Below are 24,642 nucleotides of genomic sequence, written 5' to 3' on the forward strand. Positions count from 1 at the left end.
CCCCCAGAAGTTTTTATGACTTACTTAGGTTGAGTTGAAGACTGGATCCCTCTTTTATAGAAAACCCTGTGTTCTCTCACTGACATAATGCACTCAAAGAGGGAGCCAGAGCACATCCAGATTTACAAACACCTACCAAGACACAAGCTGAACAAGGCTGCCTCTCCGATAACTGCTTTTGCCTCCTTGAATGCTCATTCTCTTTTGCTGGCCCTTTTCCTACCGTTTAAGTGTTGGAGTTCCCCAACATTTGCCTCTAAGCCTTCTTTTCTTAGAATCTCTCCTGGTCAGACTGACGTACTCACAGAACTTCTGTCACCACCAATATATTGACCGCTCTTGAATTGGAATATCCAGACCCGATTTTTCTTCACATTCCTCAATCCATAAGAATTTACCCAGTTGTCTACCTGTCCCCTCTGCCTAGATACCTCTGAGACACCACAAGCTTAAGAAAACCAAACTCATAATTTTCTTGTCCACTCTCCTTGCAAAAAACCATTGTTCTGTGTGTTTTCTGTTTCTTATTCTTAGTAAATAGCTCCAGCAGTGCTTAAGCCAGAAACCTGGGAGTCATCCTTAACCATTCCTCTCCCTTCACCCTCGGATCCAGTCTATTACCCATTCTTACCACTTTCACCTTCTGAGTATTTTTCAAAGCCATCAGCTTTTCTCTATCTCCATTGCTGCCCCTTTAAACGAGATCACTGTCATCTCCACTTGGATTCACTCGGTAGCCTACTAGCTGGTCTTTGGGCTTTATTCACTCTTACTCAGCCCCTTCTCTCTACGGTAATCTGTACAGAATCCTTCCTCAAAGACAAGTCAAATAATTCTTAAAATGCTCTAGTAACTTCTTACTGCTCTTTACCATTCTTTGCAAAGCCCTTGGTGATCTGCTGCTACATGTCTTTCCATCCTCAACTCCACCCTCCCTCTTGTCAGGCCCTTCACACATGGTGTCCCTTTGCATGTGGTGATGTTCTCACCACCTTCTTCCTGCATGATTCATTCACACTCATCCTCCTAGGCTTGACTTAAATCTTCCTCAGGGAATCTTGCACTAACCAGCTCCTTCCTCCATCAGCAGAGAAGAAATATATAACCCCCTGTTGCATACTGACATTGTACCATGTTTTCATCTTCTGTAACATCTGTAATAATTCAGTCACTCGTGAGACCACGAACACCATAACAACAGGGATTGGGTACATCTTGTCAATTATTATAGCTCTGATGTGTGACATGTAGTAGACCCTGAATAAATAATGAATGAGTGTTTGCCTAATATGTATTAAACCTTTTAAATAGCTAGAAATCAAATTTGGGAATGCCAACTTGCCATATCAGCATATACATGATAACGTATAACATTTAGCCTGTTAGGAAAATGACCACTTTGGGACTACAAAGGGAGGTACATCTTGTGCATTTATACATTGAACAGTTATATCTGTGTAAAATTTACTATCTGAACTTTAGGTAACTTTTTCTGTGGGATATGCTTCTGTGCATAAAGAGAAAATAAAAGGAACCACTTGCAGGCAATTGTCGCTGTCTATATCCTGAAAAAAGAAATCCCAGAATAAAACCTGTCTGGTTTAAAACTTCCCCAGGAGAAAAAGTGGCCAATGGCGGTGACCAAACCAGACGCTATGGTCCATAGAAAGGACACAGCTTGAGTAGATCGGGAAATCAACGGAGTTTAGGACTCAGATTCCAACACTGCTCCTATTGCCGAGCACTGGAGTCCTTGCACCTGTAAAATGAGAGATCAGACTTCTGAGGTCTCTTCAGTCTGAGATTCTGTGGTTCCAGAAAGTCCGGGTAACACATTGAAGTTACAATCAGCTGATTAATACTCTTGCTCCCCACCCACTCAGATTTTCCCTGGCTAATGTGGTAATCTCCCTTTTTCAGCATCACAGAACACATAGACTTTGCCACTCCAATACAGCAGCCAGCGATGGAGCCTCTTTGCAATGGCAATCTTCCTACGAGCATGCACACCCTGGACCACTTGCAGGGGGTCTCCAACCGGGCCAGCCTGCACTACACGGGTGAGAGCCAGTTAACAGAGGTGAGTGCTCAGCTCTCTTCAGCCCATCTGTAGTTTTTGGCCCCACAATTATGACAGCAGAAAACTCAGTGGCCAGGCCATATTTTTTTGCCTTTTTTTAGCCGGCTGTCATCTGGGTGGCTTTAGGCCACGCCTGATTTCTTTCAGGCCCTGGAATTGAGCTAATACCTTTTTTTTAATGACCAGGAGATGTTAATTCTGATTTATTCTTCGAGGTAGGAAACATTCTGCTTGCCACCAGAGAGAGGCTTTTGTAAGAAATGTTAAGGTCAGCTTATTCTCCTGCTGGCATTCTCAAGAAGGAAAGGAAGGCGAGTACAGCCATCATATACCTAGCAAACAGTACACCAAGAAGAGACATAGCACAAATGTCCAAGAATAGAGGATTTGTTAAAGAAATGTTATATAGATATAAGATAGTATACAGTGGAGCTGCCAAGAAAAATGTAGAAATACGTTTACTGGCATGAAGGAATCTCCAGACTATGCGACAATGTGGATGGCAATGTGCAGTATGACCCTATATTCTGCGAGAGATGTAATAAGTGCATACACATGTTATTTCAGAAAAATATCTGAAAGATACATATAAAGATATTAAGGGGCACCTGGGTGGCTCAGTCGGTTGGGCGTCCGACTTCAGCTCAGGTCATGATCTCACGGCTTGTGAGTTCAAGCCCCGTGTCGGGCTCTATGCTGACAGCTCCAAGCCTGGAGCCTGCTTTAGATTCTGTGTCTCCCTCTCTCTCTGCCCCTCCCCTGCTCATGCTCTATGTCTTACTGTCTCAAAAATAAAAAAAATATTTTTTAAAAATTTTTAAAAAAAGATACTAACAGTGGTTGCCCCTGGGTGACAGAATTATAGACAGTTTTTTTCTTTATTTACTGTTTTCCAGCGTTGCTGTAATGAATGTGCTATACATGTCTGTAGTTTCTGTTAAGTGGGAGGGGAATAAGGAACAGTACAGTGGTTTACATATGTCTTCCATAAAATGCCTTACCAGCAGGGCCGCAGCGTGTACCCCAGAGCAACAGTTTGGTTTCGTGCTGTAGTGTCCAACTCAGCATCAACAGTATCACCTAGATCCTGCTCCTTTTTGTTGCTGTAACCTGCCATTTTCCCCTACACCAGGTATTGCAAAATCTTGGCAAAGACCAATATCCACAGCAGTCACTTGAACAAATCGGCACCCGAATTGCCAAAGTTTTGGAAAAGGTAAGTCACCCTGTAGGAAAGCTGGAAACTGCTGCCCACCTTCTAACTTTCCTAGATTATTTGTCACCAAGTGGCTCTAACCTCTTCTGTTAGTTACCCAGCACTTACCAGCTAAAGGGACAACGTGAAATAATCCCACACTGAATGTTTCCATTACTTTTTCCATCACTTGGTTGGTACTCTTTTTTGCTGCTTTGCTTACCTTCTGTGGTGAAGCCTACCTTATCCGTTTTGTCTCCTTTACTCCAGCACGGGTACATAGAGGTGGTGGTACTGGGAGCCATGGAATCTCGGTAGATGATAGAAGTCAGGTGTTCTTCTGGTGGTGAAGAATATTTGGCATTCCAGATTGTGGATGGGAAACACAACTTTAAATATCTTCTTCTCTTGAAATCATGAAACAAAATATCTGCAAAACTACATTTTCGTAGAGCCTGCAGAATATATAACAGAGTTTCTAAGACCATTCATCTGTTTCTGTGTGATATTTATGTGAAGAGGAGTTTTTTTAATTAAAATTAATTACTTTGTGGTTAGGTGTCTCTCCATATAATGTTAAAGTGGTAGTACAGTGATTGAGAGAATCAACCCCGCTTCCAGCATTACACTAAAGTATGGTAGGAATAGGGCAATCGCATCAGTTTTAAAGAGAGGAAATGGGAAAGGCATTGCAGTCGCTGTTCCCTCTCGATTCTGAAACCCACCTGGCCATATGTCACCAGTTCCCCTGATTACATGCATTACAAGGAATATTCCTTGATTATGACCCATTTTGGTTTTCTGGGTTTGGTTCCCTAATCTCTTTCTCAGCTCTTGACCCTTCTCTCTGAGCAGTGTGTCCTTTTCCATAAGGAAGGCCTCTGTTTGCAGCCGAAGAGCAATGTCGGCTTGCTTCCCCCCATCTTTCTCCCTTTTAGTCCAGACTGGCGCAACGCCTTTAAAACAACTTTGTAGACCTTCACATTGTAAGTCACTCCATCACACAGAACCCACACTTCAAATCTCTTCAAGAAGTTCCTGTCTACCTTGAATATGAGCCCAGGACATAAATACTCTTAAGACTTCTAGACGCCTTTTGTCCGAGAGAGTCTTCTGAGGCTTACATCTAGACTTAACATCCTTCTGAGGCAGGAGTAACAAAGGGTCCTACTGCCATGCTTTTGATTTGAGCTTGACCCTGAGGCCATAGTTTCACTGGTAACATTCTGGATTTTTAATTATTTATTTTTTTTAGGTTCTTTAAAACCTCATGCTGATTGGAGAAGCTGGCAATTGAGAAAGTTTCATTTTCTAACCCTGCAAGTCCCAGCATGAAAGCATTTTTTTCTAAATTCTGCTTGAAAACTGTACTGTTTCTTGTTTAAGTTCTCTCTTTTAATATCTTACTATAGAGGATTTTTCAAAAACTCTTTGTCCTTTTCAGTATTATTCTTGGAAGTCTTCCTAGCCAGATCCACAACTCTGTGAGGTATTTTATTTATATTCCAAGAAACAGCCTCACCATTTTTTTTGCCAGTAGATGAGCCTGCCCCTTCTCCAGCCTCCAACAGCGATGGCCTCCATGCTTGTCCAGTCTCACTGCTGCGCTAAGCAGACGTACTCAACCCATTCCCAGAGCTAACGCCATAGGCTCTGAGTTTCTGTTATGGCAACACTCCATTCTGGATACCAGACACTATTTCAGTTACCCATTTCTACCTCAGAGACCACCCCAAAATCTACTGGCTTTAAACAAAACTTATTTGCTCATGATTGTGTAGTCTGAGCTGGACTCAGCTGGGTATTTCTTCTGGTCTCACTTGGAGTCGTTCATGCAACTGCAAGACATGTGGAGACTCATCTGGGGCTGGCCACCAGAAGGTTCTACTCATGTGTCTGATCCATCAGCTGGAGTGGTTGGAATAGCTGGGGCACAGTCTCTCCAGCTGGGTAGATGGGCCTTTTTGCAAGGGGGCTCAGCACTCCACAAGGCTGAGAGCAGACGCACACAGGCCTCTTAGAGCCTGTGCAGGGAAACAGAACTGCTGTGGCACCACTTCTTTCCAAGCAGGTGTAGGGCCTGCTCAAAATCAAAGGCAGGGGAACATCCTTCCTCTGCTAGCAGTGACAGAGAGCGCACAGCCTGCCTTTAAAGCACCATGGGTCCCTCCAGAGGAGCAACGAGACTGACAGCATCTCCCCAGGGATGGTAGAATCCAGAAGCCAGTGTAACAACATGTTTAAAACTAGAGGGAAAAAACTGCAAGCCTTGAATTTTATACCAGCAAAAACATCCTTCCGATATTAAGGAAGAAACGGAAGAGACAAAAACTCAGAGAATTTGGCACCAGTGGGCCTGCACTGAAATAATAATTAAAGAAAGTTCTCAGGAAAATATCCCAGTTAGAAATATCGACATGCAAGAAGGAAGGAAGAACACCAGGACGGTAGCTGCACAAAATAATAACCGGTAGCTGTACAAAATAATAACCCTAAAACCCTGAGGCGCTTTACTTTTCTATATAACTGAAATCCATGGTAACAATAACAAATTATGGGAGCGATGGAAATGGAGTTTAAATGTTCTAAGGTTTAATTGGTATCAGCCAAGTACTAAAAGTAATAATTTGCATTGGTCTGTGATAAGTAAGAATGCAGTTTTAGGCTCTAGGCTAACTACTAACAGTGGTTTGTAAATGTAATTTAATAGATGGGAAATAGAATAATAGAAAACACTTGATTAATCTGTAGAAAGTCAGAAAAGGAGAGGCACATAAAAGTAGACACAAATGGTAAAATAGTAAGTATAGACCCAAGTATATCCATAGTTAAGCAAAAAAGATTATATAATGTGAGCATTTAGTATGGAATGGTTTTTTTTAATCCAGCTATAGACAGCTTATAAGAGAAGCACTTTAAATTTTAGGTACAAAAGTGTTGAAGTGTAAAGATGGAAAATAATATACCATGCAAACAAAAAAAAAAAGCTAAAAGACAGGTGATATAGCTGCCCTCTTATCAGAAAAAATAGTATGGGGAGCTTTGGCGGCTCAGTTGGTTGAACATCCAACTTCAGCTCAGGTCATTATCTTGCATTGGTGAGTTTGAGCCCCACATTGGGCTCTGTGCTCACAGCTCACAGCCTAGAGCTTTGGATTCTGTGTCTCCCTCTCTCTCTGTACCTGCCCTGCTCGCACACTGCCTCTCTCTCTCTCTCAAAAACTAAAACTTTAAAAAAAATTTTGGGGGTTTTAAATGAAAAGAAAAAAATCAAGTTTGAAGCAGGAAGCACTACTAGCATTAGAAAGCCTAAAATGAGGGATGCCTGGGTGGCTCAGTTGGTTAGGCACCTGACTTCAGCTCAGGTCATGATCTCATGGTTTGTGAGTTTGAGCCCTGCATCAGGCTCTGTGCTAACAGCCTGGAGCCTGCTTCGGATTCTGTGTCTCCTTCTCTCTCTGCTCCTCTGCCACTTGCACTCTGTTTCTCTCTCTCTCTCTCTCAAAAGTAAATAAACATTTAGAAAAGAAAGGCCTAAAATGAAAAAGATCAGTAATGACAAATGTTGAAGATGGTATAGAGCAACCAGAACTCTCTTATGTTGCTCATTGGAATATAACATAGTACAGTCATTTTCAAGATCATTTGGTAGTCTTTTAAAAAGTTAAGCATATACGATCCAGGAACTTTACCACTAGATATTTATTAAAGAAACACGAATGTATATGTCCACAAAATGCTTGTTAAAAAATATTCACAGATTTATTCATAACAGCCAAAAAACAATGATGTGCCAACCAATAGAATGGATGAACAATGGTGTATTTACACAGTGGATATTAATTATACTAATGGATTCATCAAGAAAGATCCAACATCCATATTGATGAATCTCAAATTCATTTTATGCTAACAAAAGAAATTGGACACAAAAAAAGTGCATAGTGTATGATCCCAACTATATGAAATTCTAGAACAGGCAAAACTCACCTATGGTGATAAAAATAAGATCAGTGGTGGCTTTGTGGGGGAAGGGGATGACTGAGAAGCAGCTTGAAAGGACTTTCTGTAGTGTTGGAAATTTTCTCTGTGTTTAGTAGTCAAAAATGAACGTTTTACTTAAGATCTGAGCATTTCTCTCTATGTAAATAAAATCTATTTTTAAAAATGAAGGTTAAATAAAGATTTTAGACCACCAGAAACTGAGAGATGTACGTTACCAACAGACTTGCACTAAAACTCACTAGAGGAATTTCTTCAGGCAGAAAGAAAACTATCCCAGATGCAAACAGGAAAGAACAAAGAGCAAGAGAAAGTGTAAATATTAAATACAAATGGGTGTGACTGTACAAAATAATAACAGTAGTATCTTCTGATAGGAAACTATAACAGTGTTAGTCGTGTACCTCCAGAGTGAGCCCTCCCTTAGGCCAGGGACCATTCTCTGCCCACTACCCTTTCCTGCCAGGTTACAGTTCAGATGCAAGGGAACAAGTCAATTGATGTATTGTGGGAATTATCCTGGCTTAGATGTCCCAAATTCCATATGAAAACCAGTATCTTTTGTGATAGCCCCTTGAACACAGAGTCCTGGAAAGGGCATAGCTATTTATAAGAACCACGGCACTCGGAAGCTCCAAACTGGCTTTCCATGAGGTGTTTATAGTTTATTTCCAGTCCTCCTAGTCCACACACAATTTACCAACTGAGGTCATTTTTACTAAAAGCTATCTTGCCTGGTAATGGCTAACATTCCCCCTTTATTAGGTTTTCAGGGAAATAGAGCTAGAAGGTTGATCTAGTAACCACTTCCATTGTGGGCTCACAGACCAACGTCCATGACCTTGAGTTACTAACTTAAATAAAATAACTCTCAGACTTTAGGGTACATTAGAATCACCTCATTGCTGAGCTTCCTGATTTAGTGCGACTAGGATCACCTGAGGATGTACATTTCTAGAAAGCTCCTGGGTGATACTCCTGGTATGAATATCACATTTTGAAACCACTGCCTTAGAAAATGGCAGCAATGACAAAGCAGAATGCCCCTTTTCTATTTATCATTCACAGAAGAACAAGCATCTCCATATCCTCTTTGCTTTAACTTTTAGAATAGTCATTATCCTTTGTTATTTCTTCAAAAGCCCATCTATACTCGTCCCCTTAGGGAGTTAGTTTACATTGCCATTAGTTATCACTGAGTGTTAGCAGATGACATAGGTCAGTCCCCATTTTAGGATTGAATCTGTATGCACTGTCACAACTCTCGGAACACTGCCCCAGGTTGTAGCCGAGGTCGCTCCCACTGTGATACTCAGAAGCCTCTGCCACCCCAGATGTGCACCACGCAGCTGCCATTGCCAGTGCAGCCAGTTTGTGTGCCAGGTTGCCACATAGCCCTTTCTGACCTGTGCCCTGGTGCAGAGTAGTTCTCCCACTTATGTCCCCTGCTTCCCCAGCTAGGGGCCTGTGGGCGCCATGTCATGCTGATTAGATCTATGGAGAAGAGCCAACCCCACTGCTCCACCCTCATGTCTAGTCCAGCCCCAGTCACAAACACGGAGTCAAGCTCGTATCTCCTTCCCACCCCCTGCCAGGTATCAATGCCTAGTTTCACCTAGCTGCACCAACTACCCCAAGACAGTGTCATTCTTGCCAGCCAGCCCACTTGCAGCTGTGCTTCTGTTCAGTTCCATTTCATGGACAGTGGGAAGGGGAGGGGTGGGCAGTTTCTGTCAGCATAAGTTTGTCTCCAGCTTTTATCTAGTCCCACAAGGGAAAGATTTATCCCCTATCACACAATGTCAATTTTTTTTTTCTTTTCTTAAGTGGGCTCCACACAGGGCTTGAACTCACTGAGATCAAGACCTGAGCTGAGATCAGGAGTCAGACGCTTAACCGACTGAGCCACCCAGGCACCCCTCACAATATCAGACTTTTGCCATCAGACTCTGGGAAAGTTGGCCCCCACTGAGGCTTCAGTTTCATCTCAGTTTCATCTGCATCTCCCTGGACATTCTTTTATGTCACAGTGCCTTGGCCATATTGAACCAAGGATATGAAAGTCCATTCTGCAGTACCCACTGCCAGGGGATTTAGAGCCAGTTAGATAAATATTTTATGCCCGCACAACTCAATAGGGCACTTACGGTCTTGCCTTCACTCAGGAGGGCAGAATAGGAAACCCAATAAGCCAGCAGTGCAGCTCTTTGTGTGTTTTTCCGAGTCCCCATAGATTTCTGGCAGCAGTCTCAGGGACAGTTATCTGCCCCTTCCCCTAGGTGATAGCTCAGGGATAAAGGATTAAGACCACATGAGTGAATATGGGAACAACTCTGGCTTAGAACTCTCAAGTTGCACATAGGAATCAGTATCTTTTGCAATAGTCTTGTGCGCCTAGAGTCCAAGAGTTCCCACAAGGGACAAGAAACAACACACTCAGGAAAGGTAATAGTCCTCCCAGTCTGCTGCAGTTTAGTCATGTCATCTTTGCCATAACCATGTTGCCTGGTAACATGGCTGGCATTGTACCTTTATTAGGTGTCCAGGGGAACACAGCTAAAAGGTTAACATGAGATTAGTTTCCCATGAATACACATGGGCAGGGTGTTAGGTTTTAGCATTATCAGGAAAGTAGTAAAATTAAAATAAGAATTTATATTTTTAGTCTGGAGCAATTCAAGATGCATATTGCAATTTTTAGGCTAATTGTTTTTTTTTTTTTATATGAAGTTTATTGACAAATTGGTTTCCATACAACACCCAGTGCTCATCCCAAAAGGTGCCCTCCTCAATACCCATCACCCACCCGCCCCTCCCTCCCACCCCCCATCAACCCTCAGTTTGTTCTCAGTTTTTAACAGTCTCTTATGCTTTGGCTCTCTCCCACTCTAACGTCCTTTTTTTTTTTTTTTTTTCCTTCCCCTCCCCCATGGGTTCCTGTTAAGTTTCTCAGGATCCACATAAGAGTGAAACCATATGGTATCTGTCTTTCTCTGTATGGCTTATTTCACTTAGCATCACACTCTCCAGTTCCATCCACGTTGCTACAAAAGGCCATATTTCATTTTTTCTCATTGCCACGTAGTATTCCATTGTGTATATAAACCACAATTTCTTTATCCATTCATCAGTTGATGGACATTTAGGCTCTTTCCATAATTTGGCTATTGTTGAGAGTGCTGCTATGAACATTGGGGTACAAGTGCCCCTATGCATCAGTACTCCTGTATCCCTTGGGTAAATTCCTAGCAGTGCTATTGCTGGGTCATAGGGTAGGTCTATTTTTAATTTTCTGAGGAACCTCCACACTGCTTTCCAGAGCGGCTGCACCAATTTGCATTCCCACCAACAGTGCAAGAGGGTTCCCGTTTCTCCACATCCTCTCCAGCATCTATAGTCTCCTGATTTGTTCATTTTGGCCACTCTGACTGGCGTGAGGTGATATCTGAGTGTGGTTTTGATTTGTATTTCCCTGATAAGGAGCGACGCTGAACATCTTTTCATGTGCCTGTTGGCCATCTGGATGTCTTCTTTAGAGAAGTGTCTATTCATGTTTTCTGCCCATTTCTTCACTGGGTTATTTGTTTTTCGGGTGTGGAGTTTGGTGAGCTCTTTATAGATTTTAGATACTAGCCCTTTGTCCGATATGTCATTTGCAAATATCTTTTCCCATTCCGTTGGTTGCCTTTTAGTTTTGTTGGTTGTTTCCTTTGCTGTGCAGAAGCTTTTTATCTTCATAAGGTCCCAGTAATTCACTTTTGCTTTTAATTCCCTTGCCTTTGGGGATGTGTCGAGTAAGAGATTGCTACGGCTGAGGTCAGAGAGGTCTTTTCCTGCTTTCTCCTCTAAGGTTCTGATGGTTTCCTGTCTCACATTTAGGTCCTTTATCCATTTTGAGTTTATTTTTGTAAATGGTGTGAGAAAGTGGTCTAGTTTCAACCTTCTGCATGTTGCTGTCCAGTTCTCCCAGCACCATTTGTTAAAGAGGCTGTCTTTTTTCCATTGGATGTTCTTTCCTGCTTTGTCAAAGATGAGTTGGCCATACGTTTGTGGGTCTAGTTCTGGGGTTTCTATTCTATTCCATTGGTCTGTGTGTCTGTTTTTGTGCCATAGGCTAATTGTTAAAAGAACAGTTAAAGAATATATAGTTAAGAAAAATGGAACAATAAAAAACATTTGATCAATGAAGAAGCAAGAAAGGAAGACAAAAGGAATATAAAATAGAAATCTATAATATGTAAAATGTAAAAATGCATAAAATAAAATATAAATAGTAAAGTGATAAAGATAAGCCTGGTGTGTCAGTAATCATGGTAAGTACAAAAGGACTACGTATTCCAACTAGAGTACTAACATCAAACTGGGTTAAAATATTGAACGCAATTATGTGCTATTCACAAGTAGCACACTTTTTAAATATTTTTTATTTTATTTTTTAACAAGTAATATGCTTTAATATATGAAATGGTTGAAATTGAAAGATGGAAAAAAGATATACAAACACTACACAAAAAATGCTGGTATAACTACACTATCATCAGACAATGTAGAATTTAAGGCAAGAATCATTGCTACAGATAAAAGCAATTCATAATGATAAAGTGGTCAGTCCACCAGGAATATAGAAAACTGTATGTGTAACCAGTAGCATAATTTCAAGTTATATAAGACAAGCATTAAACACTGGCAGATCTAAATGGAGAAACAGATGAGTCTACAATCATAACAGACTTCAACCTCCCTCTCAGTAGGTGGTAGAACTGAGCAGACAAAAAAATTAAAAATATAGACCATCTTGCTAATAAACAAATTTGACCCAATATATTTATATAATTTATTTAATAAACAAATCTGAGGCAGTATAATATATATAATATATGTATATATTTATATTTAATTTACATTAAATTGTGACAGAATTCTCATTTTTTTAAATACTTATTTTGAGAGAGAGAGGGAGACCGGGGGAGAGGCAGAGAGAGAGAGAGAGAGAGAGAGAGAGAATCCCAAGCAGGCTCTACACTGTCAGCACAGAACCCAATGCAGGGCTTAAGCTCACAAACTGAGATCATGACCTGAGCCAAAATCAAGAGGCAGACACTTAACCAACTGAGCCACCCAGGCGCCCCAGAATTCTCATTTTAAAAAATGCATGTGGACCAGGCACCTGGTTGGCTTAGTTGGTATAGAATGAGACTCTTGATCTCAGGTTCATGAGTTTCAGCCCCACATTGGGATGGAGCCTACTTAAAATAAATTTTTAAAAAATGCATATGGATCATTTACCGTGTTGGTCATAAGCTGAGTTATAAATTAAGCCTCAATTAAAATTTAAAATATTGAAATAATTTAGAGCATATTTTCTAAACATAATTGAATTAAGTTAAAAAAAAAATAAAGATCAGGGGCACCTGGGTGGCTCAGTTGGTCAAGTGTCCATTTAACTCTTTGGTTTCAGCTCAGGTCATAATCTCATAGTTTGTGGGTCAAGCCCCACATCAGGCACTGCACTGATGGTGTAGAGCCCGCCTGGGATTCTCTCTCTCTTTGCCCTCTCTCTCTCTCTCTCTCTCTCTCTCTCTCTCTCTCTCAGTATAAACTAAAAAAAACAAATAAAAGAATAGATGGAAAATCCTCAGCTATTTTGGTGACATTAAGCAGTACACCTTTACATAACCCATGGGTCAGTGAAGAAAGCCCAAGCAAAATTAGAAAATGTTTTGAAATGAATGGTAACAAAGCATATCAAAACTTATGGGATGCAGCTAAAGCAGTGCTTGAGGGAAGTTTATAGCCCTTAAATGGATATATTAGTTAAAAAAATAAAAAAGACTGAAAATCAATGATCTATGTTTCTGTCTCAAAAAAAGAAAAAAGAAAAGAACAAGTTACAACTACAGTGAGATATTTCTTGCCATGACATTGGCAGAAATCCAGAAGTTTGATAGACTCAGTGAGACTGTGGGGAAATTGGTATGGCCATGCATACATTGCTGGTGGAAATGCAAAATGGAATAACCTTTATGGAGAGACAAATTGTATCTAGCAAAATTATACATTCATTTACCTATGTAGCCAGCTTTTGGGAATCTTTTCTAAAAGTACACTGGCAAAAAAAAATGTATACAAAAATGCCTATGATAAGGCTCTTGATTATAGCCTCATTTGTAATAGCAGACTGGCAACAACCCAAATGCCCAGCAGAAGGAGACTGAATGAATAAAAAGTCCTCTGTGGGTGTTTATTGGGTGTGAACATCCACACAATGGAGTCTTCTACAGCTGTCAAAAATAATGAAGACAATTTCTTCCTTCCTTCCTTTCTTTTCTTTCTTTTCTTTCTTTCTTTCTTTCTTTCTTTCTTTCTTTCTTTCTTTCTTTCTTTCGAGGAAGAGCACGTGTATGCATGCAAAGCAGGAAGGGGCAGAGGGAGAGAGAATCTTAAGTAGGCTCCACACTCAGCATGGAGTCCAATGTGGGGCTCGATCTCACAACTGAGATTATGACCTGCGCCAAAATCAAGAGTCAGATGCTTAACTGACTGAGGCACCCAGGTGCCCCAAAGACAATTTCTGTTAAATCTCTGTGAAATAATCTCCAGGATATAGGCAGTGAAAAAGAAAAAAAAAGTGGAAAAAATCGTATCTTCAATTACTATTTTGCTTTTTAAATAATGGTGAGGTGGGGGATGTATGCAGATATTTTAAAATGGAAGAGTAACTTTTAAAAATACTTTTCAATGGTTTTCCATAGAAGGAAGGTGGAAATAGGATAGGAAAGACTGAGCATGAAGCTAGATTTCCTTGAATCTGCATTGTCTTTTCAATATGACTTTGGAAACAAATATTTTGTATAATTACAAAACAGATTTTAATAAGGCAATTCCTAATTAAAAGTAAAATTAAGTGAGCCCAACTATGTATTCAATTAGTAGTATAACCACATCAAGAGAAACTATCCCAAGTGACTTTAAAAGACCCATTATTTGACTACCTCCCTAATGGGATTTACCCTAAACACAAAAGAAAACCTTATTCCGTTTTCAGTAATACATTTGTTAATGATATTGTCCTGAGATTGTAGGTGTATGCAATGCAAGATTAATGATTAATTTTGTTGGTGATGTTGAGAACTGGAGCTTGGGTTTGGGGGAAGGACATAAAAGTGTGAACATCTGTAGTCATGTTAAGTAAACATCTGTAGTCGTGAATTAGAAATACTAGCAAGACTTTTTTGTATATTTGCACATTTCCTAACTTTCTTTGCTGAAAAGACTAATATCATTGAGTAACCCAGTAGTAGTAAGCACACTTTGTACCTACATATTGATCTTTAGATACCATTTTCTACTAAAAGGAACCAGAATTCCTTGGAGAAATGGCTTCTACCAAGTCAGGGAAAGCAAAGAAGCTCCCATAGTCAACAAAGGTTGTGTCCGAAGAACTCAGAACCAGCTGGAATGTGTATCTCCTGTTGGCCAAAGATGGAACGCAGCACTTTGAGCAGCAAAAATCAACAAAGCAACTGCAGTAGATGAGACACATCACGTTTATTAAACTATATCTAAACTCCTGAATTCACCAGGAGGATTTTGTCTTAGACAATGCATGGGAACAGCTTGTTTTTTTAAAGCAAAAAGAAAGTAATAAGCATATTTCCTTCCCTTCTAAGTGAACTATACTTTGGGGTAAATGATTAATTGATGAGAAAAAGTCTTTTTATAGGAATATTCTAACTAGTAAACTATCAAATTAGAATATTACAGTTTTGCTGCTCCTAATTAATTTATGGCAGTGAACATCACTGGCTACTCAATTCACAGATAGACGGTATGTGGGTAGCATTGGAAGTTCATGTTACCACCTGTGAAATGTTTTGCCCCCATTCCCTCCCCAGTAACTCAAATCTGAATCCAGTCAAGCCTCTAACTGCCAACTACTGGGAAATACAGGAGACAAAGGAGCATGTTAAATGGGTCCTTGAGGATACAATCAGCAGAGTCCAGTCAGTGGGAAACTACAGGATAAATAACCCTACTTCTTCTTCAAAAATTTTAAAAATTAGATGAAGATGAACCCTAGAGATCAAAAGAGATTTAACGAACACATTAACCAGTTGCAACATATGGACTTTATTTAGATTATGATTCAAACTATAAAAGCAAAATGCACTTTTGCAAGACAACCAGGGGAAATAGGAGTACAAGCTGCATGCTGATGATCTTAAAAAATAATTTTCAGTATTTTAGGTGAACTTTATTAGTCTTATATTTTAAATGTGGTTTTTAAGAGGTACACACTGGAAAATTTACTGATGAAGTTATATGAAGTCAGGGATTTCCTTCGAATTAATATGGATGAGGGTTTAGATGAAATAAAGAGTGGCCGTGAGTTGATAAGCGTTGAAGCTGGCTGATAGGCGAGTGCATGGAAGTTCTACATTGTATTTTATTTGAAATTTTTCATTATAAAGCATTTAGGGGCCCCTGGGTGGCTTAGTCAGTAAGCGTCCACCTTCAGCTCAGGTCACGATCTCGGGGTTCATGAGTTTGAACCCCATGTCAGGCTCCACACTTACGGTGCAGAGTCCCCTTGGTATTCCTTCTCTCCTCTCTCTGTCCCTCCCCTGCTTGTGCTTCTTTCTCTCTCAAAATAAATGAATAAACCTTAAAAAAAAAAACTTTTAAGAATGTTATCTCATAATGGGAGCAAACAGCGTATCAGAAATGAGTTTGTATAAGTTGAAAAACCCTAAACTAAAAATATACTTATTTAGGTCAAATACTCAAGTGAGTGAATTAGATACCATTAAATAACCAGTGAATTGCAAGCTTTGTGTAAAAAATTACCTAAAATATTACAGAGACAGAAAGATGAGTGAATCAGCAGATTCAGGAAATAATGCTGTATTCCAAGCTGGATAAATCAAAGACATCCATGCACAGCTACATTATATATAGTAAAACAGCAAAGGCAAAGATCATCTTAAAAAAATGTATTTCAGGGGCGCCTGGGTGGCGCAGTCGGTTGAGCATCCGACTTCAGCTCAGGTCACGATCTCGCGGTCCGTGGGTTCGAGCCCCACGTCGGGCTCTGGGCTGATGGCTGGGAGCCTGGAGCCTGCTTCCAATTCGGTGTCTCCCTCTCTCTCTGCCCCTCCCCCCTTCATGCTCTGTCTCTCTCTGTCTCAAAAATAAATAAAAACATTAAAAAAAATTTTTTTTTAAAATGTATTTCAGTCAGGGTACTGTCAGGAAACTGGAAACGACATTAGGTATTTCAGAAGAGCCAATTTAATTTAGAGAATTGATTACGTTTTTGTGGAAGGGTGAAAAAGAAAAAAGGAAACAGCTCCTGGGGTAAGCCAGAGATACCAACTGCTGGGCCTGGCTCCCAGGCGGGCAGTGAAGTTTTCCAAAATCTAGGAGTTCACAGGAATTCTGGCAAGTGGAGCTTCTGCTTCTGAAGAGGGAGCACAGCCGGACTGTGAAGGGGTGTAGTGAGGCTGGGTCTTCAAGTGCAAAGTGCTGCTGCTGCTGCTAAAATAACACTGATGGGAGCAACACGCAAACAGGAAGAAAAAGTCCTTTCTCCCTCTTGCCTGCCAATTTCCCAGTGTGCACATCTGCAGAACCTAACAAGCCTCTAGCAAAGGAGAAATACGGTTTGCAGAGTTCCAGTCACAGTACCACAAAGCAGGCTATAAAATTTGGCATTTACATCTGATCACTTCATATGTATCACAGCATGCGTGCATGAATTTATTCATTCAAAAAATATGTAGTAAAGTCCCACTGTGTGCCAAATACTTTTTAAGTGCTTGGGATACATCAGTGAAGAACAATTTAGACAGAGATATCTGCCATACAGAGGAATGATGTTTCAAATGACAGCCTGTCATAGCAACATTCTAAGCCAGATGATAGGTTTTTTTTTTTAAGTTTGTGTATTTATTTTGAGAGAGAAAGAGTGTGAGGGAGAGGGGCAGACAGAGAGGAAGAGGGAATCCCAAGTAGACTCTACACCACCAGCATAGAGCCTGACACAGGGCTTGAACTCACGAGCCGTGAGATCATGACCTGAGCCAAAATCAAGAGTCAGATACTGAACCGACTGAGCCACCCAGGCGCCCCCAGATGATAGTTTTGAAAGGATACTGTGCCCCCCTAGAATTGTGTGCCTTACAGTGATAGAATAAGGTATTTCAAAATAAAAAACTGGTAATAGTTTACTACCAAGAGTCCTACCTCAGGGAACTTCTCTGTATGAAAGCCAAAGAAGTATTGTCTCAGGCAAAAGATTTGCTAAGCAAATAAAATGATATAGGTATGCAAACCCAGACAGACACTGTCTGTAGAAAAGGATAATTTGTGGGATTTTAAGAGAAATGACTGAACTAAAATACTGGACAAAATAGAACATACCTTTGAAGGTGGAGTAACCAGAGTCAAGGTGTTCAAAGGCTCTCTTAATGTTGAGGAGTGAGTTAATATATTGCTTGGACTTTAAGTTAAATAGAGTGAAGATTTATGGTTAACTGTTAAAAAGAATGCACAAATCCCAAACCTGTGAGGATAAAATTATGAAGGTAGAAAGGGGAGGACCAAAAAAAAAACAAAAAAACAAAAAACCAAAAAAACCTTATGCAAGAAATGACAAAATGGAGGAGAAAAGGCGCAATAAAGAATCAGAACAAGAGCAACAAAAAAATTGATAAGAACCAATAGAATCCAAGAAGTAAACAATCTTAAAATCTGTAATGGAACAGTCACAATAATGTCAAATTGGAAATTTTTAAAGGAGCTACATGTTTTAATAAGAGCCATACCTAAAACATAAATGTTGCAAAAATGGGAAAAGATATACCGGATACATACTAATCAAAAGTGAGTAGATACATTAATTACCTGAAAAAAACATATTTCAAAACAAAAAATTATTAGGGGTAGAGGAAATGACTAATGATAAAAGATTTAGTTCACCAGAAAGATAATAGCAATTCTAAACTTAGCATACCCAATAACCTCAAAATACATAAAGCAAAAAAAGATTGCTCTACTGAAAGAAATTGACAAATACCAGCATAAATACCTTTCTCCACTATTGATGAGCCAATCAGTGTCAGAATCTGTATTCATGAAGTGTGTTAATCTGTGGTTTTCTTTGCTTGTAATACTTTGTTTAATTTTGTTCTTAATAATGACTTTGTATAATGAATTGGGAAGTGCTCCCTTCTCCTCATTTTTCCAGAACAGTTTATAGAGAAGTGCTATTATTTCTTCCTTAAATATTTGATAGAATTCAGCAGTGAAACCATCTCGGCCAGGATTATTTGTGAGAGATTTCTAACAAATTCAATCTCTTTAGTAAAAGTATTCAATTATCTCTTGAGTGAGTTTTTTTTTTTAATTTTTTTTTCAACGTTTATTTATTTTTGGGACAGAGAGAGACAGAGCATGAACGGGGGAGGGGCAGAGAGAGAGGGAGACACAGAATCGGAAACAGGCTCCAGGCTCTGAGCCATCAGCCCAGAGCCCGACGCGGGGCTCAAACTCACGGACCACGAGATCGTGACCTGGCTGAAGTCGGACGCTTAACCGACTGCGCCACCCAGGCGCCCCTCTCTTGAGTGAGTTTTATTAGTTGTGTCCTTAAAGAAATTTTTCCACTTCATCTAAGTTGAATTTATGGGCATAAAGATGTTCATAATATTTTTTTCTCATTTTCTTAGTATCTGTGGGATCTGTAGTAACATACTTCTCTTAATTCTGTCTGATATTGGTACTTAGTGTCTTTTCTCTTTTTTTTTTTCCTGATCAGACTGACTAGAAATTTATCAATTTTATTGATCTTCTCAAAGAACCAAGAACTCAAGGTTTTGGAGCCATTGATTTTTCTCTGTTGTTTTTTATTTTCTCTTTCATTGATGTCTGTTGTGTATTATTTCCTGTCTTCTGCTTGCTTAGGATTTAATTTCCTGGGGTTTTTTTAGTTTCTTGATGTGGAAGCTTAGGTTATTGGTTTGAACCCTTGCTTTTCTAATGTAAGTGTCTGCTTTAGCTGCACATCACAAATTTTGTCATATTTCATTTTCATTCAGTTTTACATAGTTTATAATTTTCCTCCTAATTTCTTCTCTGATCGGTAAGTTAGTATGTTCTTTGGGTTTCCAACTATTGGGCATTTTCCAGATCTCTTTCTTTAATTGATTTCTAATTTAATCCCATTGCAGTAAATGAACATAGTTTGTATGACTTAAATTCTTTTTAACTTATTCAGACTTGTTGTATGACCCACAATATGATCTCTTGGTAAATGTTCCATGTGCATCAGAAAAGAATACTACTGTTAGAGTATGCTAGAAATGTCATTTAGGTCAAGTTGTTTGATAATATTGTTTGTGTCTTCTTTATCTTTACTGATCTTTTTTGTGTAATTCTTCTATCAGTTATTGAGAAGCATGTTGAAATCTACAACTATAATTCTGAATTTGTCTTCTCTCAGTTTTTGATTCTTGCATTTTCAAGTTCTTTTTTTTTTAAGTTTTTATTTAAATTCCAGCTAGTTAACTTATAATATAGTATTAGTTTCAGATGTACAACGTAGTGATTCAACACTTGCATGCATCACCTAGAGCTCATTGCAACAAGTGCCCTCCTTAATACTCAACACCTATTTTCCCCATCTTCCCACCCACCTCCCCTCTGGTAACCATCACTTTGTCTCTATAGTTCAGAGTCTATTTCTTGATTTGCTTCTCTCCCTCTTTTCTTTTCCCTTTGCTCTTTTGTTTTGTTTCTGAAATTCCACATACGATTGAAATTATATGGTATTTGTCTTTCTCTTTCTTATTTTGCTTAGCACAGTATACTCTAGCTCCATCCTTTTTGTTGCACTCTAACATTTATTTATTATTGTGAAAGCAGAACTGCACAGAGTGTTTACATGACTCACTATATGCTATCAGAATCAGCTGTTGATTTATCGACCTTGTAGAACCGAGGTCTCATTGTTATTCAACATAGTAGTAGAAGTCCTAACCTCAGTAATCAGACAACACAAAGAAATAAAAGACATCCAAATCAGCAAGGAGGAAGTCAAACTTTCACTCTTTGCAAATGACATGATACTCTCAATGGAAAACCCAAAAGATCCACCAAAAAACCTGCTAGAACTGATCCGTGAATTCAGCAAAGTTGCAGGATATAAAAATCAATGTACAGAAGTCAGTTGCATTTCTATCAACCAATAATGAAACATCAGAAAGAGAAATCAAGGAATTGATCCTATTTACAAGTGCACCAAAAACCATAAAATACCTATGAATAAACCTAACCAAAGAGGTGAAAAATCTATACACTGAAAAAGTATGGGAAGCTTATTAGAAGTTGAATAAGACACAAAAAGTAGAAAAATATTCCATGCTCATGGATTGGAAGAACAAATGCTTTTAAAATGGTGATACTACCCAAAGCAATCTACATATTCAATGCAATCTCTATCAAAATAACACCAGCATTCTTCACAGAGCTAGAACAAACAATCCTAAACTTTGTATGGAACCAGCATAAGACCCTGAATAGCCAAAGCAATCCTGAAAAAGCAAACTAAAGCTGGAGGCATCACAGTTTCAGACTTTAAGCTGTATTACTAAGCTGTAATCATCAATACAGTATGGTACTGGCACAAAAACAGGCACATAGATCAGGGGAACAGAATAGAGAACCCAGTAATGGACCCACAAACATATGGCCAACTAATTTTTGACAGAGCAAGAAAGAATTTACAATGGAAAAAAGACCATCTCTTCAGCAAATGATGTTGGGAAAACTGGACAGTGACATGCAGAAGAATGAACCTGGATCACTGTCTTGCACCATACACAAAAATAAACTCAAAATGGATGAAAGACCTAAACACAATACAGGAAGCCATCAAAATCCTAGAGGTGAAAGCAGGCAAAAACCTCTTTGACTTCAACTGCAGCAACTTCTTACTCAACATGTCTCTGTAGGCAAGGGAAACAAAAGCAAAAATGAACTAATGGGACCTCATCAAGATAAATAAAAAAAGCTTCTGCACGGCAAAGGAAACAATCAGCAGAACTAAAAGGCAACTTATGGAATGGGAGAATATATTTGCAAATGACATATCAGATAAAGGGTTAGTATCCAAAATCTATAAAGAACTTCTCAAAACTCAACACCCAAAAAAATAATCCAGTGAAGAAATGGGCAAAAGACATGAATAGATACTTTCCCAAAGAAGACATCCAGATGGCTAACAGACACATGAAAAAGTGCTCAACTTCACTCATCATCAGGGAAATACAAATCAAAACTTCACTGAGATACCACCTCACATCTATCAGAATGACTAACAACTCAGGCAGCAATGACAGATGTTGGTGAGGATGTGAAGAAAGAGGATCTCTTTTGCACTGCTGGTGGGAATGCAAACTGGTACAGCCACTCTGGAAAACAGTATGGAGGTTCCTCAAAAAAGTAAAAATAGAACTACCCTACGACCCAGCAATTGGACTACTAGGTATTTATCCAAGGGACACAGGTGTGCTGTTTCGAAGGGGCACATGCACCCCAGTGTTTACAGCAGCACTATCAATAGTAGCCAAAGTATGGAAAGAGCCCAAATGTCCATTGATGGATGAATGGATAAAGAAGATGTGGTATATATATACAATGAGTATTACTTGGCAATCAAGAAGAATGAAATCCTGTCATTTGCAACAATGTGGATGGAACTAGAGTGTATTATGCTAAGCAAAATTAGTGAGAGAAAGACAAATATCATGACTTCACTCATATGTGGAATTTAAGATGAACATAAGGGAAGGGAAGCAAAAATAATATAAAAACAGGGAGGGGGACAAAACATAAGAGACTTAAAATATAGAGAACAAACTGAGGGTAGCTGGAAGGGTTGCAGGTCGGGGGAAGGGCTAAACAGGCAAGGGGCATTAAGAAGAACACTTGTTGGGATGAGCATGGGGTATTCTATGTAGGAGATGAATCACTGGATTCTACTCCTGAAATCATTATTGCGCTATATGCTAACTAGGACATAAATTAAAAAATAATAATAATAATAAATTTAAAAAATTTTAAAAAGTACCAAGTTCTCAAAATATGCTATCTTACCCATAGTAAGGTCTTACCCATATCTTACTATATAAGAAATATACTGTTTTACCCTCAGTACTAAGCTATAAGCGTCCTATATTTTTACTAAAACATCCAACTTAGACTTCCTCTGATTTAAGCTTTGTGTGTGTGTGTGTGTGTGTGTGTGTGTGTATCAATGGCTATTTGGTATCCATGGTATGCTTCTTTTTTTTTTTAATTTATATATATGTATTTTTAAGTTTTTATTTAAATGCAAGTTAACATGTAGGATAATAATGATTTCAGGAGTAGAATTTAGTGATTATGTAAGCATTTTTAAGTTCTATTATTAGGTGCATAAATCAATGAAATAGAAATCAACAGTCCAAAAGTTGTTTCTTTGAAGCACTGTTCGGGCGAAATTAATCAAGAAAAAATAAAGCATAAATAACCAAGATTGAGGTAAAAAGGGAAGCATAGCAACAGCTAAAAAGATAAGACAGTGATACAATTACCAATTTTATGCCAACAAATTTGAAAACAATTGTAAAGAAGACAAATTTTTAGAAAAATGTAATTACCCAAATTGATTTGGGTATTATAACTCAAATGAAAGCAGTGTCTTTAAAAAATCTTCTCACAAAGAACACAGCAAGGTCTATTGATTTTATATGTGAATTCTACCAAACTTTTGAGAATTACACTATTTCAATATAAACAGACTCTTCTGGACAGCAGAAAAGGGAACAATTTCCCAATTCCTTGAGATGAGACTACTGTAATCTTGAAAGCAAAACTAGGCAAAGACATTATGCAAAAGAAAAGTAATACACTAAGGTCACTTATAAACATAGGTATCAAAACCATAAGCCAAATATTAACAGACTAAATCCAATTGCGTATGTTTTTCTTTAACAAGGTGCACCTTGATCAAGTTGGGTTTACTCCAGAAATACAAAACTGGTCTAACTTTAGGCAAACCTTGTATTTCATCAACCAAATTAAAGAATTATGAAATTATTTCAATAGATTGCATTTCTGCAATACCATCCATGATGTAAAGCTAATGCAAATTAAGAATAGACCAGGACTTCCTTAATCTGATGAGAAGAATCAACAAAATATCTACAGCAAAGATGAATCTTAATGGGGGAAATATTTAAAATAATTCTTTGAAATCAGAAAAGAGAATGCCCACCATCACCACTGTTTTTTCAAACTTGTATCAAAAGTCCTAGTGGGGCACCTGGATGGCTTAGTCAGTTAAACATCTGACTTCAGCTCAGGTCCTGATCCCGCGGTTCGTGAGTTCAAGCCCTACATCCAGCTCTGTGCTGACAGCTCAGATCCTGAAGCCTGCTTCAAATTCTATATCTCCCTCTCTCTCTCTCTCTCTCAAAAATAAATAAACATTAAAAAAATTTAAAAAGTCCTAGCAAGTACAGTAAATCAAGAAAAAGAAATTAATGGCATAAATATTAGGAAGAAAAAACCCAAAATCTTATTGAGAAATGATGTGATTATCTACATAGCAAACCCAGAAGAAGCTACAGACAAATTTGTAGAACTAACAGCATTTTTGGGGTGCCTGGGTGGCTCAGTTGGTTAAGCCTCCAACTTCGGCTCAGGTCATGATCTCGCGGTTTGTGAGTTCAAGCCCCGCATCAGGCTCTGTGCTGACAGCTGTGCCTGTGTCTTCCCCCTCCCTGCCCCTCCCATGCTCATGCTCTGTCTCTCTCTGTCTCTCAATAATAAATAAGCATTAAAAAAATTTTTTTAAAGAAATAACAGCATTTTTGTCAAGATGGCTGCCTATAAAGTCGATAAAAAAACTGCATTTCTATATAGCAGCACAAAGTATTAGAAAACATAATTTTCAGAATGTATTTCCATTGTTACAAAAATATAAACCTCCCAGTAGTAAATCTAACAAAAATTTGTATGCCTTGTCTGCACAAAGTGATAAAACTTTATTGAAAGGCATTTTAAAAGACCTAAATAAGCAGAGAGATATATAATGTTCATGGATAAGACAACACACATCATAAACATGTCACTTTTCCCCAGTTTGATTTATAGAGTCAATGCTGTTATAATCAAAATAACAACAAGCTTTTTTTTTTTTATGACACTTGAAAAGCAGACCTTTATATTTATATGGAAGGGTAAAGGAATAGACATGACACTCAAAAAAATTAGGGTGTGAGAATTGCCTCACCTTTATGAAAAATTATAAAGCAAGACC

General features: G+C 38.8%; 1 protein-coding gene across 1 annotated transcript in view; it reads left to right on the forward strand.

Annotated features, from left to right (window-relative positions):
• The window catches only part of TTC17 (tetratricopeptide repeat domain 17), a 128,833-nt gene that overhangs the window by 94,516 nt on the left and 9,675 nt on the right, over positions 1-24,642 (forward strand). Inside the window, exons 21-22 of the mRNA XM_047070224.1 lie at positions 1,921-2,080; positions 3,213-3,296. Coding sequence (XP_046926180.1) covers positions 1,921-2,080; positions 3,213-3,296 — 244 coding nt within the window. The remainder of the gene's footprint in view (positions 1-1,920; positions 2,081-3,212; positions 3,297-24,642) is intronic.

This window comes from Lynx rufus, unplaced genomic scaffold (assembly GCF_022079265.1).
Source record: "Lynx rufus isolate CCGP_SWC_20201006 ecotype Redwood Valley unplaced genomic scaffold, mLynRuf1.p SCAF_9, whole genome shotgun sequence".
Classification (NCBI taxonomy): domain Eukaryota; kingdom Metazoa; phylum Chordata; class Mammalia; order Carnivora; family Felidae; genus Lynx; species Lynx rufus.